The 21,848-nt window shown below is 40.5% G+C and overlaps 1 protein-coding gene across 4 annotated transcripts in view; it reads left to right on the top strand.

Moving 5' to 3' along the window:
• The first annotated feature begins 307 nt into the window (after positions 1-307).
• The window catches only part of cables1 (Cdk5 and Abl enzyme substrate 1), a 28,654-nt gene continuing 7,113 nt past the window's right edge, over positions 308-21,848 (top strand). Inside the window, exons 1-5 of one of the 4 annotated variants that reach the window (XM_020045570.3) lie at positions 1,166-1,252; positions 5,807-5,942; positions 18,124-18,195; positions 18,535-18,627; positions 20,989-21,066. In XM_020045570.3, the coding sequence (XP_019901129.1) occupies positions 18,599-18,627; positions 20,989-21,066 (107 nt within the window). In that variant the 5' untranslated portion in view covers positions 1,166-1,252; positions 5,807-5,942; positions 18,124-18,195; positions 18,535-18,598. Of the gene's footprint in view, positions 1,253-5,806; positions 5,943-15,100; positions 15,195-18,123; positions 18,196-18,534; positions 18,628-20,988; positions 21,067-21,848 lie in introns of those variants that run through there. The other 3 variants (XM_010886590.4, XM_020045569.3, XM_020045568.3) reach the window with 3 other exon arrangements.

Raw genomic sequence — 21,848 nt, forward strand, 5'->3', positions numbered from 1 at the left:
ATAAATTACAACTGTGAGATGAACTCAGCTGTTGTCCCATCTGAATACAAAATATAAAGTGTTTCCAATGTTTACAGAAAAACACGTGAATAATGAGCCCTTGAATCCATAGTCCCATGTCTAGAGATTTGAGGGATGACATTTTTTCAGCAATATCCCTCAGGTTTTTTATTATTACTTTATTATTTTAACGGCTGATAGCAGTATTTATTTTAAAAACACAATCCGTTTATTTACTTTTTGGAGGGAAGAGGTTATCATTTGCAGTGGATGGATAGCTATCCACCATATTTGGAGGGAGTTCAGGGTTCATTAACGTGTTTACCATTTGTTATACAGTTGTTGCCTGTTCAGGTGGATTTTTCCCCAATTGTACGTAGTAAAGTATCAGTTCCCACAACGTTATGAACGCAGCTCTAATGTCTAAAGTAGTCCGAAGGGGAGGCACAAGGAAAAGAAAAAAAAAACAACCCTTTCACATGTAGCCTATCACTGAAAGACTATTGGTTCATTTTCCCTCTGCTGCTACAAGCTCAACACACGTGACCATCCTGTTTTTAGACAGTTTAACGCTTGCATTTAAAAGACAAGACTTTTACATTTGGTGCCTACATCAGCACGCCTTACACACTTTTAATGTCATCTTGACAAAACCACTGCTCGCCGCTTCGAATCGCTGGAAGCGGACCATGGCGGCTGCCATGAGAAGCAATACATCCACAACCACGCTTCAAATTAAGCATTCCAGTATCGAGCATACGCGGAAACGTATTGACCCTCGTAGGAGACAAGCTGCTCTCTCTTTTCTCAGTAACATATCTTTGGATGGTCGACCTGTGCAGGATGATGCCAACAATCAGATCGAAGAGGATAATTCCGTTGAGGCCAGGACTAGACAGAGCCTGGTTTCTGCATCAGAGCGTCCCTTGTACGCGGCTGGCATTGGCGCTGGAGCCGCGACCCCCACTGCCGCCCAGGCGCTTGCTATTGCAAACCAGGCTCTGATTGCTAACGCCCGTTTTGGGATCGGACCGGCCGCTGCAGCTCCAGTATGTACAGATCCGGAAGGGGATGCTTTCGGCCCGTCGATTTTCAGTTCGCCCTTCTCTGCAGTACCAGCTGCGACTAGAGGCAGGCTTCAGACCTACACTCAGGGAGTTTTGCCTGCTGCATTTTCCAGACAGGCTTCCCAGGGCTGCTGTCTGGAGGGAGGACAAATAGCCAACTCCGTACTGGACCTGCAAAGATCAAGGTAACTGAAGATATCTATATCATTGTAGTGTTCACTTAATGAAGTGATGGAGTCTGCATTGACTGTTAAATGTATCAATGAGGTACCCATATTGGGAATTCTGGACTGCAGGGGTAGGCATACAAATTCAACCGGGTCAATTTTTGAACTGTTGTTTGGTGGTGGGTTCAGAATATTATTACGATCATTTGTACATTGCAAATTAACCGCGGCACACAAGTCACAGCTGTGTGAATATGTGAATATATATAATATTGGAAAGGAAAGAAAAAAGTGCAGTATACCGGAGCGTTATATATATATACATGTATACTATTTGAGCTATAATGTCAATATGCGGCAACTAGGGTTTTACAGATTTGTCCAAAAAGAATTTCCCTCAAACATTACAGCAACACATACAAAACTTTGAGGGGCCCCAAAAATATTATACAAGGAAAAAAAATAGTTGGCTTTGTCTTTGCTCCTGACTTGTAGGCTACTGGCATAAAAGGCAACAGGCAATGTTTACACAGCATGCTCACAAATTATGCATCATGTCATATGCTACAGTATTGCAATCCAGCAGTGTCAACATTACGGCTATTGACACAGTTATATTGCTACAGTCAGTTACAGTATGCTAAGTGTTATCTTCATGATGGTCTTTCTTATGCCACCAAATGTGTTTCTCTTTCATTAGAAACCGTGTCCTCCTATCACATTTTGTACTAAAGCTGCTCAATGTATTTGTAAAGACATCCTTATAAAAAGACAGTCAGAAAAAGATGCTTAGTTTTTCAGACAGTGTAAATATTTTATTTTGACTTTTTGCTCTATGCTCTTATACTGTACAATTTTTTTACTTGAAACCAAACAGCTCCTATGGCTTGAAGTATAGATCAAAGCTTTTATTTGAGGGTATGTGTACATAATTACTTTCACTGTTTCACACAAAGTATACAATATACACTACTGTTCAAAAGTTTGGGGACACTTAGAAATGTCCTTGTTTTCCATGAAAATATACATTAAATTAGTTTGAATAGGAAATATAGCAAAATGAATTGGATATATAGTAATTGACAAGGTTAGAAATGTGAGGCGTGTCTGTTTCTCAAACTAGACACTAATGTATTTACCCTCTTGCTCAGTGGTGCACTGGGGCTTCCCACTCATCTTTCTATTTTGGTTAGACCCAGTTTGCTCTGTAGTACACAGCATTGTACAATATCTTCAGTTTACATTTTTTGCATGGAATAGTCTTCATTTCTTAAAACATGAAGTGGCTGGTGAGATTCAGAAGGAAGTCCTTTGTTTCTGGACATTTTGAGCCTGTAATTGAATCCACAATTGCTGATGCTCCAGATACTCAACTGGTCTACAGGAGCCCCGTTTTATTGTTTCTTTAATCAGCACAAATGTTTTCCGCTGTGCTAACATCATTGCAAAAGGGTTTTGTAAAGCTCAATTAGCCTTTTAAAATGAAACTTGTTTTTAGCAAAAACAACGTGCCATTGGAACACAGGACAGATGGTGGCTGATAATGGGCCTCAGTACACCAATGTAGTTATTCCATAAAAAGTCTGCCGTTTCCAGCTACAGTAGTTTACAACATTAACAAGGTCTACACTGTATTTCTGATCAATTTGATGTAATTCTAATGGAAAAAACATAGCTTTTCTTTTTAAAACAAGGACATTTCGATGTGACCTGAACTTTTGAATGTTAGTACGCATAGTCATCTGCTCATCAAAAGTGTCTGGCAAAGCATGGTCCCACTCATAACCTGGTTAAAACCATCCCCATGATGAAGCATGGTGGTGGGAGCAAGTGGCTTTGGGACAAGTCTGTGAATGTCTTTGAGGCCCAGCCAAAGACCAGACTTGAGGCCCTGTCAAAAGCCAGACTTGAACATTTGTGGGGAGACCTGAAGATTGCTGTTCACAGATGCACTCCATCCAATCTGACAGCTTGAGAGGATCTACAAGAAATAATGTGAGAATCTGTATGTATAGAAACTGTATATACAGTGCTTTCAGAAAGTAACATCTCTACAGCACTCCCCCAATCAGGCCTTTATAGTAGGAGTGGCCGGACTGAAGCTGTTCTTCAATAAAAGACAGCAATGTGGAAGTTTCCCAGAAGGCACTTAAAGGACACTTGATTCAATGGTCTGATGAAATCAAGATTGAACTCTTTGGCTGGAATGCCACGTAACACAGCTGGAGGAAAACAGGCAATGCTCATCACCTGGTAAATACCAACCCTACAGTGAAACTGGTGGTGGCAGCATAATGCTGTGGGGATGTTTTTCAGTGTCAGGGACTGTAAGACTAGTTGAGATCAAGGGATAGATGAACAGAGCAAAATACACAGAGATCCTTGAGGCTGTAATGTAACAAAATGTGGAAAAACTGAATGGGTCATGCATGCACTGTATCCTACATACTGTAGATAAGATTGTGTTATGCAAGCTATAACCTAGTTCCTTTCAAAGACAATTACGTCAAATTTATCTTGAGTACTAGTTATCAGGCTGGGTGTTTTGTAAAAGCACTTTGTGACAACTGCTGATGTAAAAAGGCTTTATAAACAAATCTGGCTGAAATTTGATTGATAGTTATCTACCTTTTATCTTACATGCACATTTATCGAGTGCTAACTGATGTACAGCCTATTGTTTTTTGGTTATATATACACTGTTAAAAAAATTATGGGAGCCCGTAATCATTACAGTATAACACCAAGTCAATTAAACTTTAGGGATACCAATCCAGTTAGGAAGCATAAGGGATTGTGAATAAATGTCACCTGTTTTGGTGCAAATGAAGGTGACAACAGGTGGACTGGAGTTTTGCTAGTTTCTTTGTCACTACTGGTAGCATGAGGTGGTACCTGCAGCCCATTCAGGTTGCAGAGGCAGTCCAGCTCCTCCAGGATGGCACATTCATATGTGCCGTTGCAAGAAGGTTGGCAGTGTTTCCCAGTACAGTAGGAAGAGGATGGAGGAGATACCAGGAGACAAGCCGTTAAACAAGGAGAGCTGGACAGGGCTGTAGAAGGTCATCAACACAGCAGCAGGACCGGTATCTGCTCGTTTGTGCGAGGAGGAACAGGAGGAGCCTGAGTCAGATTGAGTTGCCTGGCATGAAGTTGGAACTGCCTGTGATTTCAATTGTTTACTTAGATTTTTGGTGTGAGTTTGAATCCAGCCCTCATTTGGTTGCAGATTTTGGTTTCCATTGACCGTTGTTTCATCATTTTGTTTTCAACAAATTGCACAATGTACAGTCAAGATTTTCGTCTTTAATATATTTTGTTCATCGCGACCCGATGTGTGATTTAAGTGTTTCCTTAATTGTTTTGAGCAATATATATTGAGCTAATGCTGGCCAGGTAGGCCTGTTGTTCATCCCATTGGATATCTTTCAAAAGCTGGCCAAGACCTTCCAACTTGTCCTGGTCTGTAAACATCCTGTAACCCAACACTCCCAAACACCATGGATGTACAGTATGGAATTAAAGCCTCTGTTTTAGATTAGACCCAGAGCAAAAAATCTGAGACTGGCACTCTCTTGCCCCCAATTACATTTTCAATTCGTGCTTTATTTGCATGGCAAACATTTCTTTACATGGCCAAAGCAAGTTGAAAATAAGAAAAACAGATAAACTAAAACTAAAAAAGATACACCTATCAACTGTTATATTAACTACGTCCAAGTTAGAAAAATGTATGACAACGGGAATAATGTATTGGTTTGGTTTGGTTTACAATGTTGTTTATGCTCCATTGTTGGCACATTTTTTATGTAAACTTTTGCCACAGTCTTCCAATTTCAGCTTTTTAGGGAGCTCGTTATTGTTAGGTTTCATTACATGAGTTGTGTGTTTGAAGTGACAAATCGTTAATCTCAAGTGCATTTCAAATATTATGGGCTACGTGTGCTTGTGGACTTTTACAGCAGAGCAGTGCCTGTTTACTGTTCATTCAGTATGTTATTTTAACCGCAGCATTCAGTTTGTTGGTGTCCAAGTTGAGAATCACATATTTCTTTAAATCATTATTACATTTCTTGACGTTAAAATGTGCAAATGTCAACGATCAGTGATTGAAGTACAAGTTTAGTATAGGTCCACAATCTAAAATGTGTATGTGCAGGAATTATAGCTGTTTTGTTAAAGCTCTGCATTCGCTGGAGAAGTGGTTTATTTAACTTCTCCATTTTAAAAGCTAGCTACATGTTACATTTTTTTCCAATCTTCCCAAAGCTGATTTGATTATATAGTTCTATCAATCACATTGAGATGTTTTCTGCCTGTTTTTTTTTCTTGGTATTGTTCTACTGTTTTTCCCTCAAAATGTAGCATTTCGGCACAATAGAATGCAGTTTGTTGGGTTTGGATGTCTCAATGGTTAAGTGTTCTCTTCTGGTAAGTTGTGATTTTGCTGTTGCCTGAAAGCAGTGTTAATGAGCTGACAAGGAATTGTCTGGGAGACTGGCTTGAGGTCAGCATTCTCTCCACAGCAGTAGTGCTGTTAGTAACAGTCTTCTCTTTTTCTCACTGTGCCAGGAAATGCTGTCCGATCCACTACACTCTTATTAGATCACAGTACGATGGAGACACTCCCCACCTTTTGCCCACAATCTCTCATCTGTGGCAATTTAACTGCCAGACTTCACAGGACAACCCATTCATGGAGCATTTGGTGAAATTTCTGACTTCTAACTGACATTTGCCTGACTTCTCCAGAAAACTTGTCCTGAAGCCATGTTTAATTAAGTACATCTGGCTTAAAACAACTGTTTTAATAGGTTTGTTTTAGGATTATCATTATAGATATAAACTTTTCTGCTTTATTAGTCATAACATTTGAGAGAGAAGTGTCCAAATTGCAGTGAGATGAAATGGATTCTATGCAGCAGGAGTACATGGCCTGGACCCACCAAGGTTAAAACATTTTTAAACCAATTTTCTTTCAGCTCACCACATTTTTTGCGCCATTTAGTGATTTATGGTGTTGCCTCATTGCCACAACGCCATTGCTGGTGTGAGAAATGTGAATACTGTTTTAATTTTGTGGCCAAGACTAACGGCAATGAAGACATCACAGTTTTCTGGTTGTGAAATTTGACACTGCTTTGAAATATATTTTAAATACCAAAAATGATTGTACATCTTTTTAACTAATGGATATAGGCTAAATAGAATGAAGTCAAACAGAAGTCACATGGAGGAGGGAAGGGACATTTTGTTTTGAATGGATCTCTCACTTGGAGGAAAGTCCATGTGTAGCACTTTAAATGTGGGATTGTCTCTGTCCCCTCCCCAGTGTATTTGATACAAAGTTTAATTAATTACCATACCATACCATCTTCTTCCGCTTATCCGGGGCCGGGTCGCGGGGGCAGCAGTCTAAGCAGGGATGCCCAGACTTCCCTCTCCCCAGACACTTCCTCCAGCTCTTCCGGGGGGACACTGAGGCGTTCCCAGGCCAGCCGGGAGACATAGTCCCTCCAGCGTGTCCTAGGTCTTCCCCGGGGTCTCCTCCCGGTGGGACGGGACCGGAACACCTTCCCAGGAAGGCGTTCCGGAGGCATCCGAAACAGATGCCCAAGCCACCTCAGCTGACCCCTCTCGATGTGGAGGAGCAGCGGCTCTACTCTGAGCTCCTCCCGGGTGACCGAGCTTCTCACCCTATCTCTAAGGGATCGCCCAGCCACCCTGCGGAGAAAGCTCATTTCGGCCGCCTGTATCCGGGATCTTGTCCTTTCGGTCATGACCCAAAGCTCATGACCATAGTTGAGAGTAGGAACGTAGATTGACCGGTAAATTGAGAGCTTCGCCTTGCGGCTTAGCTCTTTCTTCACCACGACAAAGTTTAATTAATTAGTTTATTGCAATTTATTTGTCTAGAAGGTATTAATGACTAAATTTTACATTCTTATAGCTGACAACTACGTAGTGAGAGATTAAGAAGAAGAGTACATAAGCAAAAATATAGCTAGACAGAAAATATTCATAAAATAAAGCAACAATATACAACAAACACTTGCAGCAGTTTTAAAAAAAAAGTACTGTACACTAGCAGCAATCTGGGTAGTATTACTGAACGCTTATGAATGGTGGCATAGCACACTACAACTACGTAGTGAGAAGTTAAGAAGAAAAACTGTAGGAAGAGGATAAAGCAATAATATACATAATACTGTACATAGCAGCAGTTGAAGAAGAGTACTGTAAACTAGCAGAAATATCTGTAGTTGTGTTGAATATTGTAGATATGGCAGGTATGGCAGTAGTATACATAGAAATTGTAAACTAGCATAAATTTTGAAAGAGTGGGTTGGAGTATGAACAGATTGGTAGAAACATTGAGTTTTATAGATAAATGAGTGTAATATGCTTATGAATGGTACATGCAAAGGAATATTCTAATGCCCATTAAAAGTACCTAAAAGGACATCAGAGCATCTGGAATGTTTGTGTGTGATCAGTATGATCATGGATCAGTGTTGCTGATTGAGGAGCCTTTATAGCCTGAGGGAAATAACTGTTTGTAAGTCTGGAAGTGCGTGCTCCGGTAGCATTTGCCAGATGGCAGCAGTGTGGACAGACCATAGCCTGGGTGGCTGTGATCTTTGATGTTCCGTACTTTCCTCAGGCATTGTGTATAGTAGATGCTTTGCACGGAGGGGAGATGGCAGTCAATGATGCTAGGCCACTCCAGGACCTTGAAGTTTCTTACTCCTTAGTTGCCCTGGCTGTGTGTTTCGGGTTGTTGTCATGCTGGAAGACTCAGCCACGACCCATCTTCAATGCTCTTACTGAGGGAAGGAGGTTTTAGGCCAAGATCTTGTGATACATGGCCCCATCCATCCTCCCCTCAATACGGTGCAGTCGTCCTGTCCCCTTTGCAGAAAAGCGCCCCCAAAGAATGATGTTTCCACCTCCATGCTTCACGGTTGGGTTGGTGATCTTGGGGTTCTACTCATCCTTCTTCCTCCAAACACGGCGAGTGGAGTTTAAACCAAAAAGCTCAATTTTTGTCTCATCAGACCACATGATTTTCTCCCATTCCCCCTCTGGATCATCCAGATGGTCATTGGCAAACTTCAGATGGGCCTGGACATGTGCTGGCTTGAGCAGGGGGACCTTGTGTGCGCTGCAGTATTTTAATCCATGACGGCGTAGTGTGTTACCAATGGTTTTCTTTGAGACTGTGGTCCCAGCTCTCTTCAGGTCATTGACCAGGTCCTGCCGTGTAGTTCTGGGCTGATCCCTCACCTTCCTCATGATCATTGATGCCCCACGAGGTGAGATCTTGCATGGAGCCCCAGACCGAGGGAGATTGACCGTCATCTTGAACCTCTTCCATTTTTTTATAATTGCCCCCCCCCCCCGCCACTTCCTGAAGTCCATGTCAACTCTTCAGTCTTACAGTCGTTGAGAGAGAGAGAGGTTGTTGTCCTGGCACCATGTAGCCAGGTTCCTTACCTTCTCTCTGTAAGTGGTGTCATCGATGTCGGTGATGAGACCCAGGATGGTAGTGTCATTCGTGAATTTGAGGATGTTGGAGCTGTGTGTGGCCACGCAGTCATGTGTGAACAGGGAGTACAGGAGGGGACTGAGTGTAGATTAGGTGAGGTTTGCCCGTTGGGGTCTGCCTGGGGTCACCACCTAGGGTCTGCCAGTCAGGAAGTCCAGGATCCAATTGCAGAGGGAGGTGTTAAGTCCCAGGGTCCTGAGCTTAGGAACAAGCTTGGCGGACACAATAGTGTTGAAAGCAGAGCTGTAGTCCATAGCCTTTTTCCAGGTGTTGCCTTTTTCCAGGTGGGAGAGGGCGGTGTGTGTCGTCAGGACGATGGCATTGTCCGTAGATTTATTGGGGCGGTATGCAAACTGAAAGGGGTCCAAGGTGTCAGGAAAGGTGGAGCAAATGTGAGTTCTGACTAGCTGCTCGAAGCACTTCATGATGGTGGACAGACAGGGGAAGGTTGGATATGGAGTTGGTCAGCGCACCCCCTGAGGACACAGCCTGTAATGCCATCTGGCCTGGTGACTTCCAAGGGTTCACTTTAAAAACTCTCCTCACGTCAGCCGTGGTTAGGGACAGAGTGTAAATGGAATTTTACACTGTTGAAAAGTAACTACAGCAACCTGTTGGTAGACCCACAGACACATCATAAATAGGCATCCAACACAGTGGCTGGTCTGTTTTACCAGGGCAGCAGCTTGTTGGAAACGTGGCCAGGTACAGAGGACCCAGCTGGGAAAGCAAAGGCAGGATGCCCAGGCCTGCTGCACTGCCAGGCTGTCCTCTCTCTTTTCCATCCCTGACTTCCCCTCCCAAGGGCAACGCCAACACACGCACACAGTCTTATTCTAGTCTTTCTGAGACCACCCCCCACACACACACATTCCCCCCATCGCTCTTGGATTCCTTTCCTGCCTCCAACCAGAAAGCCTTAGGCCAAAATCTTCAAATCATTTGCCAAAAGATACTCAGAGACCAGAGCATAGAACTACTTTAAACCATCCCCTTGTTCATTGTTCACTGAACCTAATGAATGCAGATGATACCTGGGTCTGCATAAGCTGCAATGATCTAACTAGGGTAATTAATTACTTTACATTACAATGCAAAAGACAATTGTTTAAGACAATTGTCTTGCTGCTAAGGTTGTCAGTTAATGTTGTGTCAGAGGCACCCATTGGTTTCAACCAGTTTTAAATAATACCAATATCTGGCAATACCACAGAATCTAATTCCTAGAAATGGGATGTTGATTGACACTTTCTAATTAAGTTAATGAAAGGATACATTCCAAAGTCTCCCAGTGTTAACATTTTACTCTTCAGAAGTTCTGTTGTTGTGAACAGAAGTCTACTACAGGGAGACTATATGAGCCATAGCAGGGAAGTCACATTGCATAAACCAATAAAATGGCTTGGTCATTTGCAGTTTTGTCTGACAAAGTCATATCATTTTGGTTAAGAGATTGTTGTTCATTGAAGTCTTGGTCGGCACAAGCACATTATTAAACCGTATACTTGTGCAGGTTTTCCTTGCATGAACTGCAAGCACAAGCAGCAAAGCAGCTATAGGTGTTACTTGCAATTTTTTACAAGTCCCACCAGGACTTCACAATGTGTTTTTCGTGCAGTCAAAAATGCTTGATTTTGGTTGTAGCTTCTCTGGGGTTATGCAATACATTTAGCAATAAAAGTGCAACACGGGGTACAGCCCTGGCTGTTTTAGGCCTGCATCTCAATGTAATTGTCTATTTCCTTCTCCATGTCCTCTTCTATTCCAATTGCTCATTTGATTTGTTTGAAAACCAAGGCTCATAGATTTTTGTCAGAGACTGACAGCTGGAGAATTCAAACTTCTCTTAGCATCTGCAGAGTTTGATACTGCATCTTTGTAACGTTTGGCAAGGGTGCTCAGCACAGGGAGTCTCTTGAAGGCAATCCCATAAGACATCCAAACCTTCTACCCAACTTACCTAGGCATTCATTTCATCTCTTGGTACCTTGCTGAAGCCTGGAATGGCCTTGTGGCTGGACACTATTTCATCCATAAATGTTACGTGGATCAAACACCCACAGTTCTTGGATGAACTTAATTGAATGCTGTCCATCCATCTTGTACTGTGTGAGTTTCCCTTCTGTGTGGTTGTATAGCTCAGCCTAATTGAAAATCTGGTTAAACCTCTCACCTCAACTCTTTTAGCACTTGCCATAGTGTTCCCTGCTATAACTTCGGTCATGGTGATTTGTAGTTGCTGTGCAGCTGGTTTGCTGCTCAGACATTCTTTTTGCATGTTTTGCTGAGTGACTGTTTGTTTATTGTTGACACTATGTTCCAGCACAACGTTACACAAAGTGCAGAGCAACAAGGTCATCGTTTTTTATGTGATAAAATAATAGGTATTTTTTGCTTTAAAATTCTGGTGATTGTTCTAAATTGTGGACACTTTTCCATACTTTGCGCTGATTGGCTGCTTTTTGCATTGAATTCACAGAATCCTGGAATGCCTGCGTTAAGATAGATAGCTCTCATCTCTCACTCTCATGAGATAAGAGATGAGAGTAGATAACATTATAGTAATTTCTTCCAAAATAGAACTCCTTACAAAAGCAGTAGGTCAAGTTCCACAATGTTCTTTGCGCTGTTCCTAACCCTAAATTACATTAAAAAATAGTAACATTTTTGGAGAAGTAGGAGTAGAGCTCTAAAATATTAGATTTACTTCCACTCTTTCTTTCAAAAATGGAATGAGAAGACCGTGTTCATGGCAGGCTGCCATTGGCCTACATGTGAAAAAATGTCATCTGGAGCACTGATGGTGCACTAAAGGGCCAATCTAGTTGCTAGTTGCTACGTCAATTTTTGTAACCGCAAATGAATGATAGTTATCCATTTATTCTAGAGAAACTCATAAACTCATAAGTGCATCTTTTACTTGTTTTAACCAGTCAGAACCCAAAATGTTTAAATGATCAGAAACACTCTACAGTCTCAAGATATGTTTCAACTACTTTATAATGATTTCATGTATGGTCTGTCTTTGCATCTATAGGAAATTTAGAGGTTACATTTCTCCAGTCCTGTACATTAGCTTTGTACAGAAACATGGGCAGGGAAGTACTGTAATGTTTTCAACCGCTGGTTTCTGCTTAAACCTAAATACAACAAGCAACATTCAGGTTACACATGGATATTTGTTTTTTTAGTAAGAGATTCTGTTGATCCAAATCTAACCTTACTGTCGTTAATCATTATTAGCTGGAGTTGTTTTAAGTTAATGAGTGGTCTTGGTTTTCTATTGTTTACACTGATGTGAAAACTGTCCATTGCCAAAAACCACATCCTGGCTGGCCTGTCTTTGATTGTCTTAGGGTTCTGCTGAACTGTGGGGTGCAGATCAGGTAAAACCATCAACATACTGTTTGTACCTTCAATATTATCATTTCAACAACCCCCCCCCTCCACCACACACACACTTTTTTTTAAATGCTTGCTCAACCATACCCAGACACTAAACAAACAACTCCTAGAAACGTGCAAATTGGCATAATATGTTAGACTGTGCTGACACAACAAAACAATCCGAGTCCAAACCTATGGAAGGCCAGACAGGTTCAGTGTAGAAGGCACCCGGGCCCTAAAGAGACCATGACAAACCCCACAGTTGGACCCCGTACTCTGCCTCTCAACTCCGCCATCTCTTCCCAGGCCTGGCGAGGGTTGTTTTGTACACTAGTTTTCATGGCCACTGGATTTTTAGAGAGCTCTTCATTAATTCTGTACTGTCTGCAAAAGAAAAACCTAATATTGAGCCAAATAAATATATAATAAAATTTAAAGTTGCTTTAGAATAATAAAATGTTTGTCCTCAATCCAAAAATAGAGATTGCACAGTAGGCAATCTGTAATGGAAAGAACCGAATCATTTATCATTGCAATAGATTGACTTTCAGGACTTGGAACAAGCTCATGGTCATTGCTATGTTTGTAACTAAATGAGCGTTGTATTTGCTTAGCTGACTGATTTAGTCTAGCTGTAATCCAGGATGAAGGTGCAGAGGCATAGTGGAGACATTTTATAGCTGCTCTGCTCTGTGCAACCAACAACCTACATGCATAGTCAGCCTGTTATACTAGCTAACTGTCAAAGAAAATCTGCATTGTTGTAGATTTGCGGTCTTGTGTAGTTCTCTTGGTAGAGCATGGCGTTTTCAATGCCAGAGGTTGTGGGTTTGATTCCTACAGGGGACCAAGTCGAAGGACGCCAGCTAAATGACAAATGTACATTTTGAATTTAGCTCTGACATACTCTTATTCTTCCAATCCTCGATCACAGAGTTTCAGAACAACAGACGTGCAAAGCAGACTTAACAGACCAGATCTGGATTTCAAAAGTAAATTGGAGATGTATAACATTTGTCATGTTCTCAATCTAAATGTAATTCCTAGCTTTTAACCAATGTCTTTGCTGAAAAAATTTTAATAATGTGTCCTAAACATTGATATATTTTTATATTTCTTGGAGTGGCAAGGTGGCATAGTGGTCAGGGCATTTGACTAGTGACCGAAATGTCCCTGGTTCTAATCCCCTATATTGTTCTGTCCCTGATCAAGACAGTTTACTCTAGTTGCTCCTTCTCTGTAACATTACCCCCAGGTCATTACTGAAATTAAGAATTGTTTATTAGTAAACTTTCCTGGTTAAATAATGTTAAAATAAACATTAATAGAGTAAACAATCTCGCTTTCAAATTTTTATGAACCGTACACTAGGGATGTGCATTTGACAAAATATTACTATCTGAAAAGTGTTCATATTCTAATAGTATTAGGTTAACCGAAATACATGTTTTTAAAAACAACCGATACAACATAACGCGTGAAAGATTAGGGTGTAGTTCCCATGAACAATGGCTTAATGGCCGTTAAACTCTGCTATAGAACGAGAGGACAGTATTTATCAACACATAACATTGAGTTTATTGGATGATGGAGTCTAAAAAAAGCTAGTTAACTAAGCAAACCAGATCTATGCTATTTGCTAAACTCAGGGGTTGCCAAACTCCTTTTCAATATCTAAAAATGATTGCGACCCCAGCCATGTGAAGAAAAATTATATAATCATATTTTTTTTATTTGAGGCTATGAGTCAATTTTAAAACATTCTTCCCCGACCACATTTTCATATCAGGTGACCCGCATGTGGTCGCGACCCCTAGTTTGGTTTCTGCACTCTAAACCGCCTTACGCCTCCGTCACACAAAATCCGCCAATTGGGTTTTCTTTGCATTGCTTTGTTGCCAGCCCTTTCCATATAGCTATGCATTGTTTATTTTGATGCATTTATAAATAGAGAAGAGGCTGATATGTGCGGTATAGAGATTTAAATGCTACAAATAATACTGCGGTGAAGTTAGTTATAGATTGGACATTCGGCTCTTCAAATCTCAAAAGCTATTTAACGAAGTATTCATGTAATCCAATATTGGTATAATTTTGATTACAAAAGTGTATACGATGTTGCACAGCCCTTATTTACCCATATTTTAAACGAGCATAAAGTTAGCGAGCCACAGAGAACTACCCTGTGTATCAGAACCGAAACCGAAAAGGAAGCGATCTCTGGCCGGTGCTGGTTGTGGGAGAGTTCGAAGTGTGTACACATGCAGCCATCTTCAATTTTCTCGTTTCACTAGCTCTTACAAAAAGTATTCAATAACTATGAAAAGTACATATTCTTGATCAGGGGAGGGTGAGGAACAATGCACACCATTTATTTTTCAAAATCTGAAGTTTCAAAATTTGATGGAACATCTTCATTTCAATAGCTCCAACAATAGAAATGCCATGATTATAAAAAGTACAGATTCTTGATCAGTTGAGGGTGAGGAACAATGCACACCCTTTATTTTGTCAAAATGAAAAAAGTTTCAGAATTTCATTTCAATAGCTCCGTTAAAATATTTACAAACATTCACTCAATTCCGTTCTGACAAAGCGAGGTAAAGTTAGTTTAAAATGGACATTCATATTCACCCATCAAAACCAACTAATTTAGGACAACGAAAAATATTGGTCCTTGATCAGGTGAAGGTGAACTACAATCCACACTTTTCAATGTATCAATGAAATTGATTTGTTTTTCCAAAGTAGCATTTTTTATAACGATATTAAAATTCAATAGCGTCTACAAAAAGTGTGTTTTTAGCCTATTCGGACACGTGGGGGGATGGACTTCAATCTACGGCTTCTCGTTTTTTCACATTTCATCATCATTATGTAACCAGAAAAGGAACCCGGCAAGCCTAGTTCAGCCGGTCTGCAGTTTAGTGATGAACATTGTTGCCCTGGTTCTAATCCGGGTCTTCCACATAAGAGGCTGTGATTTTAACCAATGACTACACCACGGAGCTACACGCCTATGATGTCGGTAGAGTGTCTCGACGTTGGATCATTTTGTCATGCTTTAACATCACGCAAACTTTGAATATTTCGCTAGACACCGTTAAGCATTGTGTTAAACTGACTAACGTTTCTTAAGTTTACCTCCACCACATAGCACCTATAAACTGTTTGGCCTTTGCCAGTGTCCGTTTTAACAGCTTATTAGCCATTTGTGAATGACATTGATACAATTTGTGCCACCTTCTCTGGGTATGACAGACGCTAATGTTATGCCCAGGACCTAATGTTGTCTGCTTGCTAGGCTAATCATTGATTGTGTATATAATAGTGGTGGTAGAAGTGATTGTGAAAGTAATGGGTTTTCAAAAGCTTTGTGTTAGTGTATTATTTTTGGCTTTTTGCCAGACCGCGTGAGCGGAGACAGCCAAGAAGAGCGAATGTCTGTGAGTGACTGACTGAGTGACTGACTGAGTGACTGACTGAGTGACTGACTGAGTGACTGACTGAGTGACTGACTGACTGACTGACTGACTGACTGACTGACTGACTGACTGACCGAGTGACTGACTGACCGACTGACTGACTGACCGACTGACTGACCGAATGACTGACCGACTGACTGACCGACTGACCGACTGACTGACTGACCGAATGACTGACTGACTGACCGAATGACTGACTGACTGACCGAGTGACTGACTGACCGAGTGACTGACTGACCTAGTGAGTGACAATTCAGATGGTTAATGCAATTTTTCATGATAAACAACAAACAAGTCTTACTATAATAAAGTGCAAGCTTCCAGCTTCTGTGTGGTGAGAACAGTTGATTGTGCCTTTGCTTGCTAATGATAAGTTGTGCATTGACAGAAATACTTTTCCCAAAACCTTCTCAGTCTGGTATACAATTTCTATTATTTGTTTTTTAATGGCTGAATATGTTGTCAAATATGTTGTCAAAGGGGAATTCTCTTTTATTTTGAGGAACAAGTCTTAAGTTAGGAAGATGTAAATTTTCTTCATTTTGGAGCATCCCTAATTACCTGTTCTATTGACAGTTTAGTGCAGTAATTTCCAGCTTCAACAGTTGAAGACTAGATAGAGTATGTGCCCATTTCTCACCAAAATGGGATAAACAGCTGCAGTGATTACTGATGGTGTGTTATATAACCAATACCACAGACCGTTAGAGATCAGCACTGCCACTGAAAAATACCGTTAGTTAGATGTTTGATCACGCAACTAAAACCTATTGTCAAAAGCATCAAACCTTTGTCACATTTAAGTTGCTTTTGACACCTACTAGATGTAGCCTAAATATTGTTGCCATAATCAATAACAGAAAAAACACAGCAGGAATTTTTATTTGTTCTTTAAAGAAATTACAGCACTGGTGAATCTAAATACTTCCAATAGTCTATAGACTTGTTGTATTTCAAAAAGTATAAATGTTATGATTGTATACAAAGAACCTATTACAGTCTAGTCTATACAGTTATATATATATATATATTTTTTTTTTGTAAAGTATTCAAAGCATAAACATGTATTTTTAAGCTACCTATGTACAGTCGGGCTGCAACTTTTAAAGCCGTTTTGGTGTCCTTTGCATTTCTAAAGATGTGCCTTCAGCAAGCATACCTACTGATACATTGAACGTCAGGAGTGATTCAATATCATGATGTGAAATAAATTAATTTTCTTCATGACTCCACATGGCTTGGCACCATCATGCTTGGGGTAGGGGCTGTTACGGTTCAGGCCCATTTTTTACATTGGTGTGGCGGTGTCTACTGGGCAGGACTATCACAGTAACCCTGTAAAAGACAAACATTCTGGATGTCCATTCACCCTGAATGGAATGTTTTGTTACAGTACTCAGTTTCTTCTACCTGGAAGTAAAGTCCATTCATGAGATGGATCTGTTATTTCCTTAAAAGTAGAAAATAAAATATTGAGTACCTGAATAAGTTAAATCTCACATGTTTTGTGTCCCTGGCTGCTTGCTTCTGAAGCTGGCAGCTGATTCTCTGGCAATAAGCTAGTCGTTCTTTTTCATGGCTATTAAGTCATGCAACTAGGTTTGAAAGAAAAGCCTGTCTGAGAGAAAACAGTGTTACATGACAATGCTTTCAGAACCAGCCAATGCCTTTATCCTCTTAACCAACTAAACCAGTGCCTGTCTCTACAACGTTCTGACCATTTTATGCAGTGATCTCACACACATGCTGCCGGGCTGAATGTAGAACACAAGTGTCTATTTGATTCAGTCATTACAGCACTGCTTTGTTAAAAAGCCACTGTCTGAAGAGACAGTACTGCACACAGCCAAAGAAGCTTCTTAAAATTTGACTCGGACACAGTTACCCACATTTTTCCTTGTGTGCTCGTCGTGGCAGCTCCGTGCGCCTCTTCAGTTTGGAGGGGTTGCGAATTTAGAGGCCAAATCTCAAATGTACAAATATCCCCTTTTCAATAGTATAAAACTGTCTTTATGGAGGATTGTTTTTGCCTATAGATATTCAGGGATGATGTGGTTCATACTATTCCTGTTGAGTTTAGTGTTTATTACAACAAGCAACCTTACTCTATTGACCTTTAGGCTTATTTCCAAAATCCCATGATTAAGAGTGCAATGTCCTTTTATTTTTTTATTACATCACCACATTTTTTTTTCTCGGTTTGGGTAAGCTCAGGATTTTAGACGGCATAATGAATGACCAAATTTAGCAATCACATTTCACAGAAATCTTGCAATGCAAAATGAATTACAATTTGGACTAATGCTTATTGTTCTCAGTCTTCCTCTTCTAGGGATAGATAGAGCTGGTTGGCAGACACATGCGTTGCCTGTTAACTCCATACCTGTGACCAGCATTTTAGCAATGGCAATTTTCTTTACCCTTTTGCCTAACCACTTTTCTCCCTGTGCCTCCTGCCTTCTCCACAGACGGAGGCTCATTTCTCAGCGCTCCTCGTTGGAGACACTGGAAGACATCGAGGAGAACGCCCCACTACGCAGGTACTACATGGCAACAACTGTCACAAAACCTATAACTCTGCACATCACCAGTAGCGTTTGTTTGTTTGTTTTTTCATTCTAAGGTGTTCTTGACAATTCAACAACTTTAGCCCAGTACATGGTTAAGTAGATTGACGTTTCATTCCAGTTTCACTTGTGAATGCGTTTTTTGTCCTGTTGGTTGGTGGTGATGATGGTGCTAACAACTGCTGCTGTAATGTATTGTTTGGGTTTAGCCTCCGTCTTGTAAGATTTGTGTAGTTGTGAAAATATGTTAAATTATGGCTTATGGACCCCAATGAATCTGCTTGTTTTAAATTTATCTTATCTCTGTTTTAGATGCAGAACCCTCTCAGGTTCACCCCGACCAAAGAGCTTCAAGAAGGTCCACTTCATCAAGAACATGAGGCAGCATGATATGCGCAACGGAAGGTATGAATGAGAACAGTCCAAGCAGTCTGTATGTACATCGGATTACTCAAATGTTAGTTATAAGAAGTATCAAGAAATTTACTTTTGATTAATCTGAATGCTTATCTGTTTCTTTGGGACTCCAGTAGGTTTTTACTGAAAAGATCTCAGATTGAATTGATCTTGTGTTGCATATTTAAATTTTAAAGCTATACATTAAAGACCGTACCACTTTATCACTTTTATTAAAAATTATGTTCACTTAGAAATTCCAGAGTACTGAAGAGATGTAGGCAGACATCTTTTACAATGATTAATGTGGGCACACTGATGTATGATAGATTTTCAATAACACAGTTATATATAGCTATGAGGTAGTAACATTTCTCAGTAATGGTCAGTATGTACAGAGAGGGGGAAATGTTTTATGATCCCCTGCTGATTTTGTACATTTGCCCACTGACAAAGAAATTATCAGTCAGAGATTGTAGACCTACACAAGGCTGGAATGGGCTACAAGACCATCGCCAAGCAGCTTGGTGAGAAGGTAACAACAGTTGGTGCGATTATTCGCACCAACACCAACACACCAACACAAAAGGACTGTCAATCTCCCTCGTTCTGGGGCTCCATGCAAGATCTCACCTCATAGAGTTGCAATGATCATGAGAACGTTGGGGAATCAGCCCAGAACTACACGGAAGGATCTTGTTAATGATCTCAAGGCAGCTGGACCATAGTCACCAAGAAAACTATTTGTAACACACTATGCCTTGAAAGACTGAAATCCTGCAGCGCCCGCAATGTCCCCCGCTCAAGAAGCAGTCTGGAGTTTGTCAGTGAATATCTGAATGATTCAGAGGAGAACTGGGTGAAAGTGTTGTGGTCAGATGAGACCAAAAATCAAGCTCTTTGGCACCAACTCAACTCGCCGTGTTTGGAGGAGCAGGAATGCTGCCAAGAACACCATCCCCACCGTGAAACATGGAGGTGGAAACATTATGCTTTGGGGGTGTTTTTCTGCTAAGGGGACAGGACAACTTCACTGCATCAAAGGGACAATGGACGTGGCCACGTACTGTCAAATCTTGGGTGAGAACCTCCTTCCCTCAGCCAGGGCATTGAAAATGGGTCGTGGATGGGTATTCCAGCATGACAATGACCCAAAACACACAGCCAAGGCAACAAAGGAGTGGTTCAAGAAGAAGCACATTAAGGTCCTGGAGTGGCCTAGCCTCCAGACCTTAATCCCATAGCAAATCTGTGGAGGGAGCTGAAGGTTCGAGCTGACAAATGTCAGCCTCGAAACCTTAATGACTTGGAGAAGATCTGCAAAGAGGAGTGGGACAAAATTCCTCCTGAGATGTGTCCAAACCTGGTGGCCAACTACAAGAAACGTCTGACCTCTGTGATTGCCAACAAGAGTTTTTCCACCAAGTACTAAGTAATGTTTTGCAGAGGGGTCGAATACTTATTTCACTCATTAAAATGCAAATAAAAATTGTTGACGTGTTTTTCTGGATTTTTTTTTTTTTTTTTCTGTCTCTCACTTAAACCTACCATTAAAATTATAGACTGATCATTTCTTTGTCAGTGGGCAAACTTACAAAATCAGCATGGGCTCAAATACTTTTTTCCCTCACTGTAATTAGACGGTATGGCGGTTTGCTGAAAGTTGCTATTTCCATGGCACTAGATTGCACAGATTATTTAATAGATTTTTATTCTGGATGCTGTTTTATAGAGTTGGTTTTATTTTCTACACACCTACATTTTTTTACTCTTGGGTGTACTTGTCCAATTTAATCGGGAATAAAAATCAGTACAGGATTCTGATGTTACAAGACAATGGTCTGTGTAGTTTTTGATAAAGCAATTTTTTTCTTTGTTCATGTGGTTGAATTTGGAAATCAACTGTTGTGCTTTATATGTTCAACCTCTGCTGCTCTTGTTGTGGTATTTGTTTATTGGTGCCTGGATTATTAGTGTGCCTGGTAGGCTTGCAGTGGAACTGCATGGCCTTGACTCACCTTCTACCTATGATATTGATATTTAAGTAGGTCAGAACTCCAAAGAAGTTGTGTAAATCATTGAAAAGGCTATTTTTCTGTTTTGCTAACCACATTTTCAGGATTGATTAAAACATTATGTAAATAGTATTGTATTTTTTGTCTTCAATGCAAGATATGGCTGCTAGCCGAATTTGAAATTTTAACCACTGACTACTAAATACTCCACAACTCTCATTAAAACGATATTAAATTAAAAACGTGATTGTTTTATGCTAACGTAATCTAGTAGATCTGAATGCCTCTTTCACATAGTCAATTTCTAATGAGCATTTTGTTTTTGATATTTTATTTTATTTTTATGTTCTTATAGGGTAGTCCTAATCAGTGGCAGAAGATCCTTGTATAGTGTATTTTCTGTCCTGCCCTATCGAGATTGTAGCCAAGCAGGGTATGTATATCCTAAAGCATGCCATTCTTTCAACCTTCGTTCTCTGCTTTACCTCCGTTCTGTCATCCTTTTTCTGTTGATAATATTCTATAACTACTGAAGTTATAACCACACAAACAATGAACATCTCCTCATGTCCGTCATGGTAGAAATTAACCCGGTTTCTTTTGAAGGCTTGTATCCATTGCTGTATTTTCATGTAAGCCTACAGGTTGCTGTTGGCTGTGTTTAAGCTGTATTTGTTTAGAAGATCTTCAAGTTGTTTTATTCTGATGTAACTTTCTTTGGCCTGTTGCAACTGTCTCTTGCTTTGCTGTTATCATGTAGTCTCCACCTTTCCTCAAGTCCTTGCTGCCCTTAAAGATTTTATAGCATGCTTTTATCTCTGCACTTTCACTCTTTATTTTGCATGCCTTGTTGCAGTTGTGTAACACACATTACAACATTTCCGAGTACACCCAGATGAATCATCCATAATAGAGTATTTTGGTGTTTTTGGAGATTGCTCATACCACCTTAGTTTTTGATCATCTTGTTTATTCTACCAAAGTAGTTTGAGATTATAATTTTGACCACTTAAAGAGAAACCCTGGCTTATCGCTACTTAGACCATTGCTTTCTTAATTTCAACATGTGGTTCGGACTCATCTTTGTTTTGGGAACCCATGGTAGTCCTGAACACTCCAGATTGGACGCTTCCCATCTGGCCAGTCAGTCTGGGGAAAGCAGGAGTGTTGGTATGACCTTGTTTCCAGTGGCTGCTCACTAACAAGATAGTTTTG

The sequence above is a fragment of the Esox lucius genome, chromosome 3 (assembly GCF_011004845.1).
Source record: "Esox lucius isolate fEsoLuc1 chromosome 3, fEsoLuc1.pri, whole genome shotgun sequence".
Classification (NCBI taxonomy): Eukaryota; Metazoa; Chordata; class Actinopteri; order Esociformes; family Esocidae; genus Esox; species Esox lucius.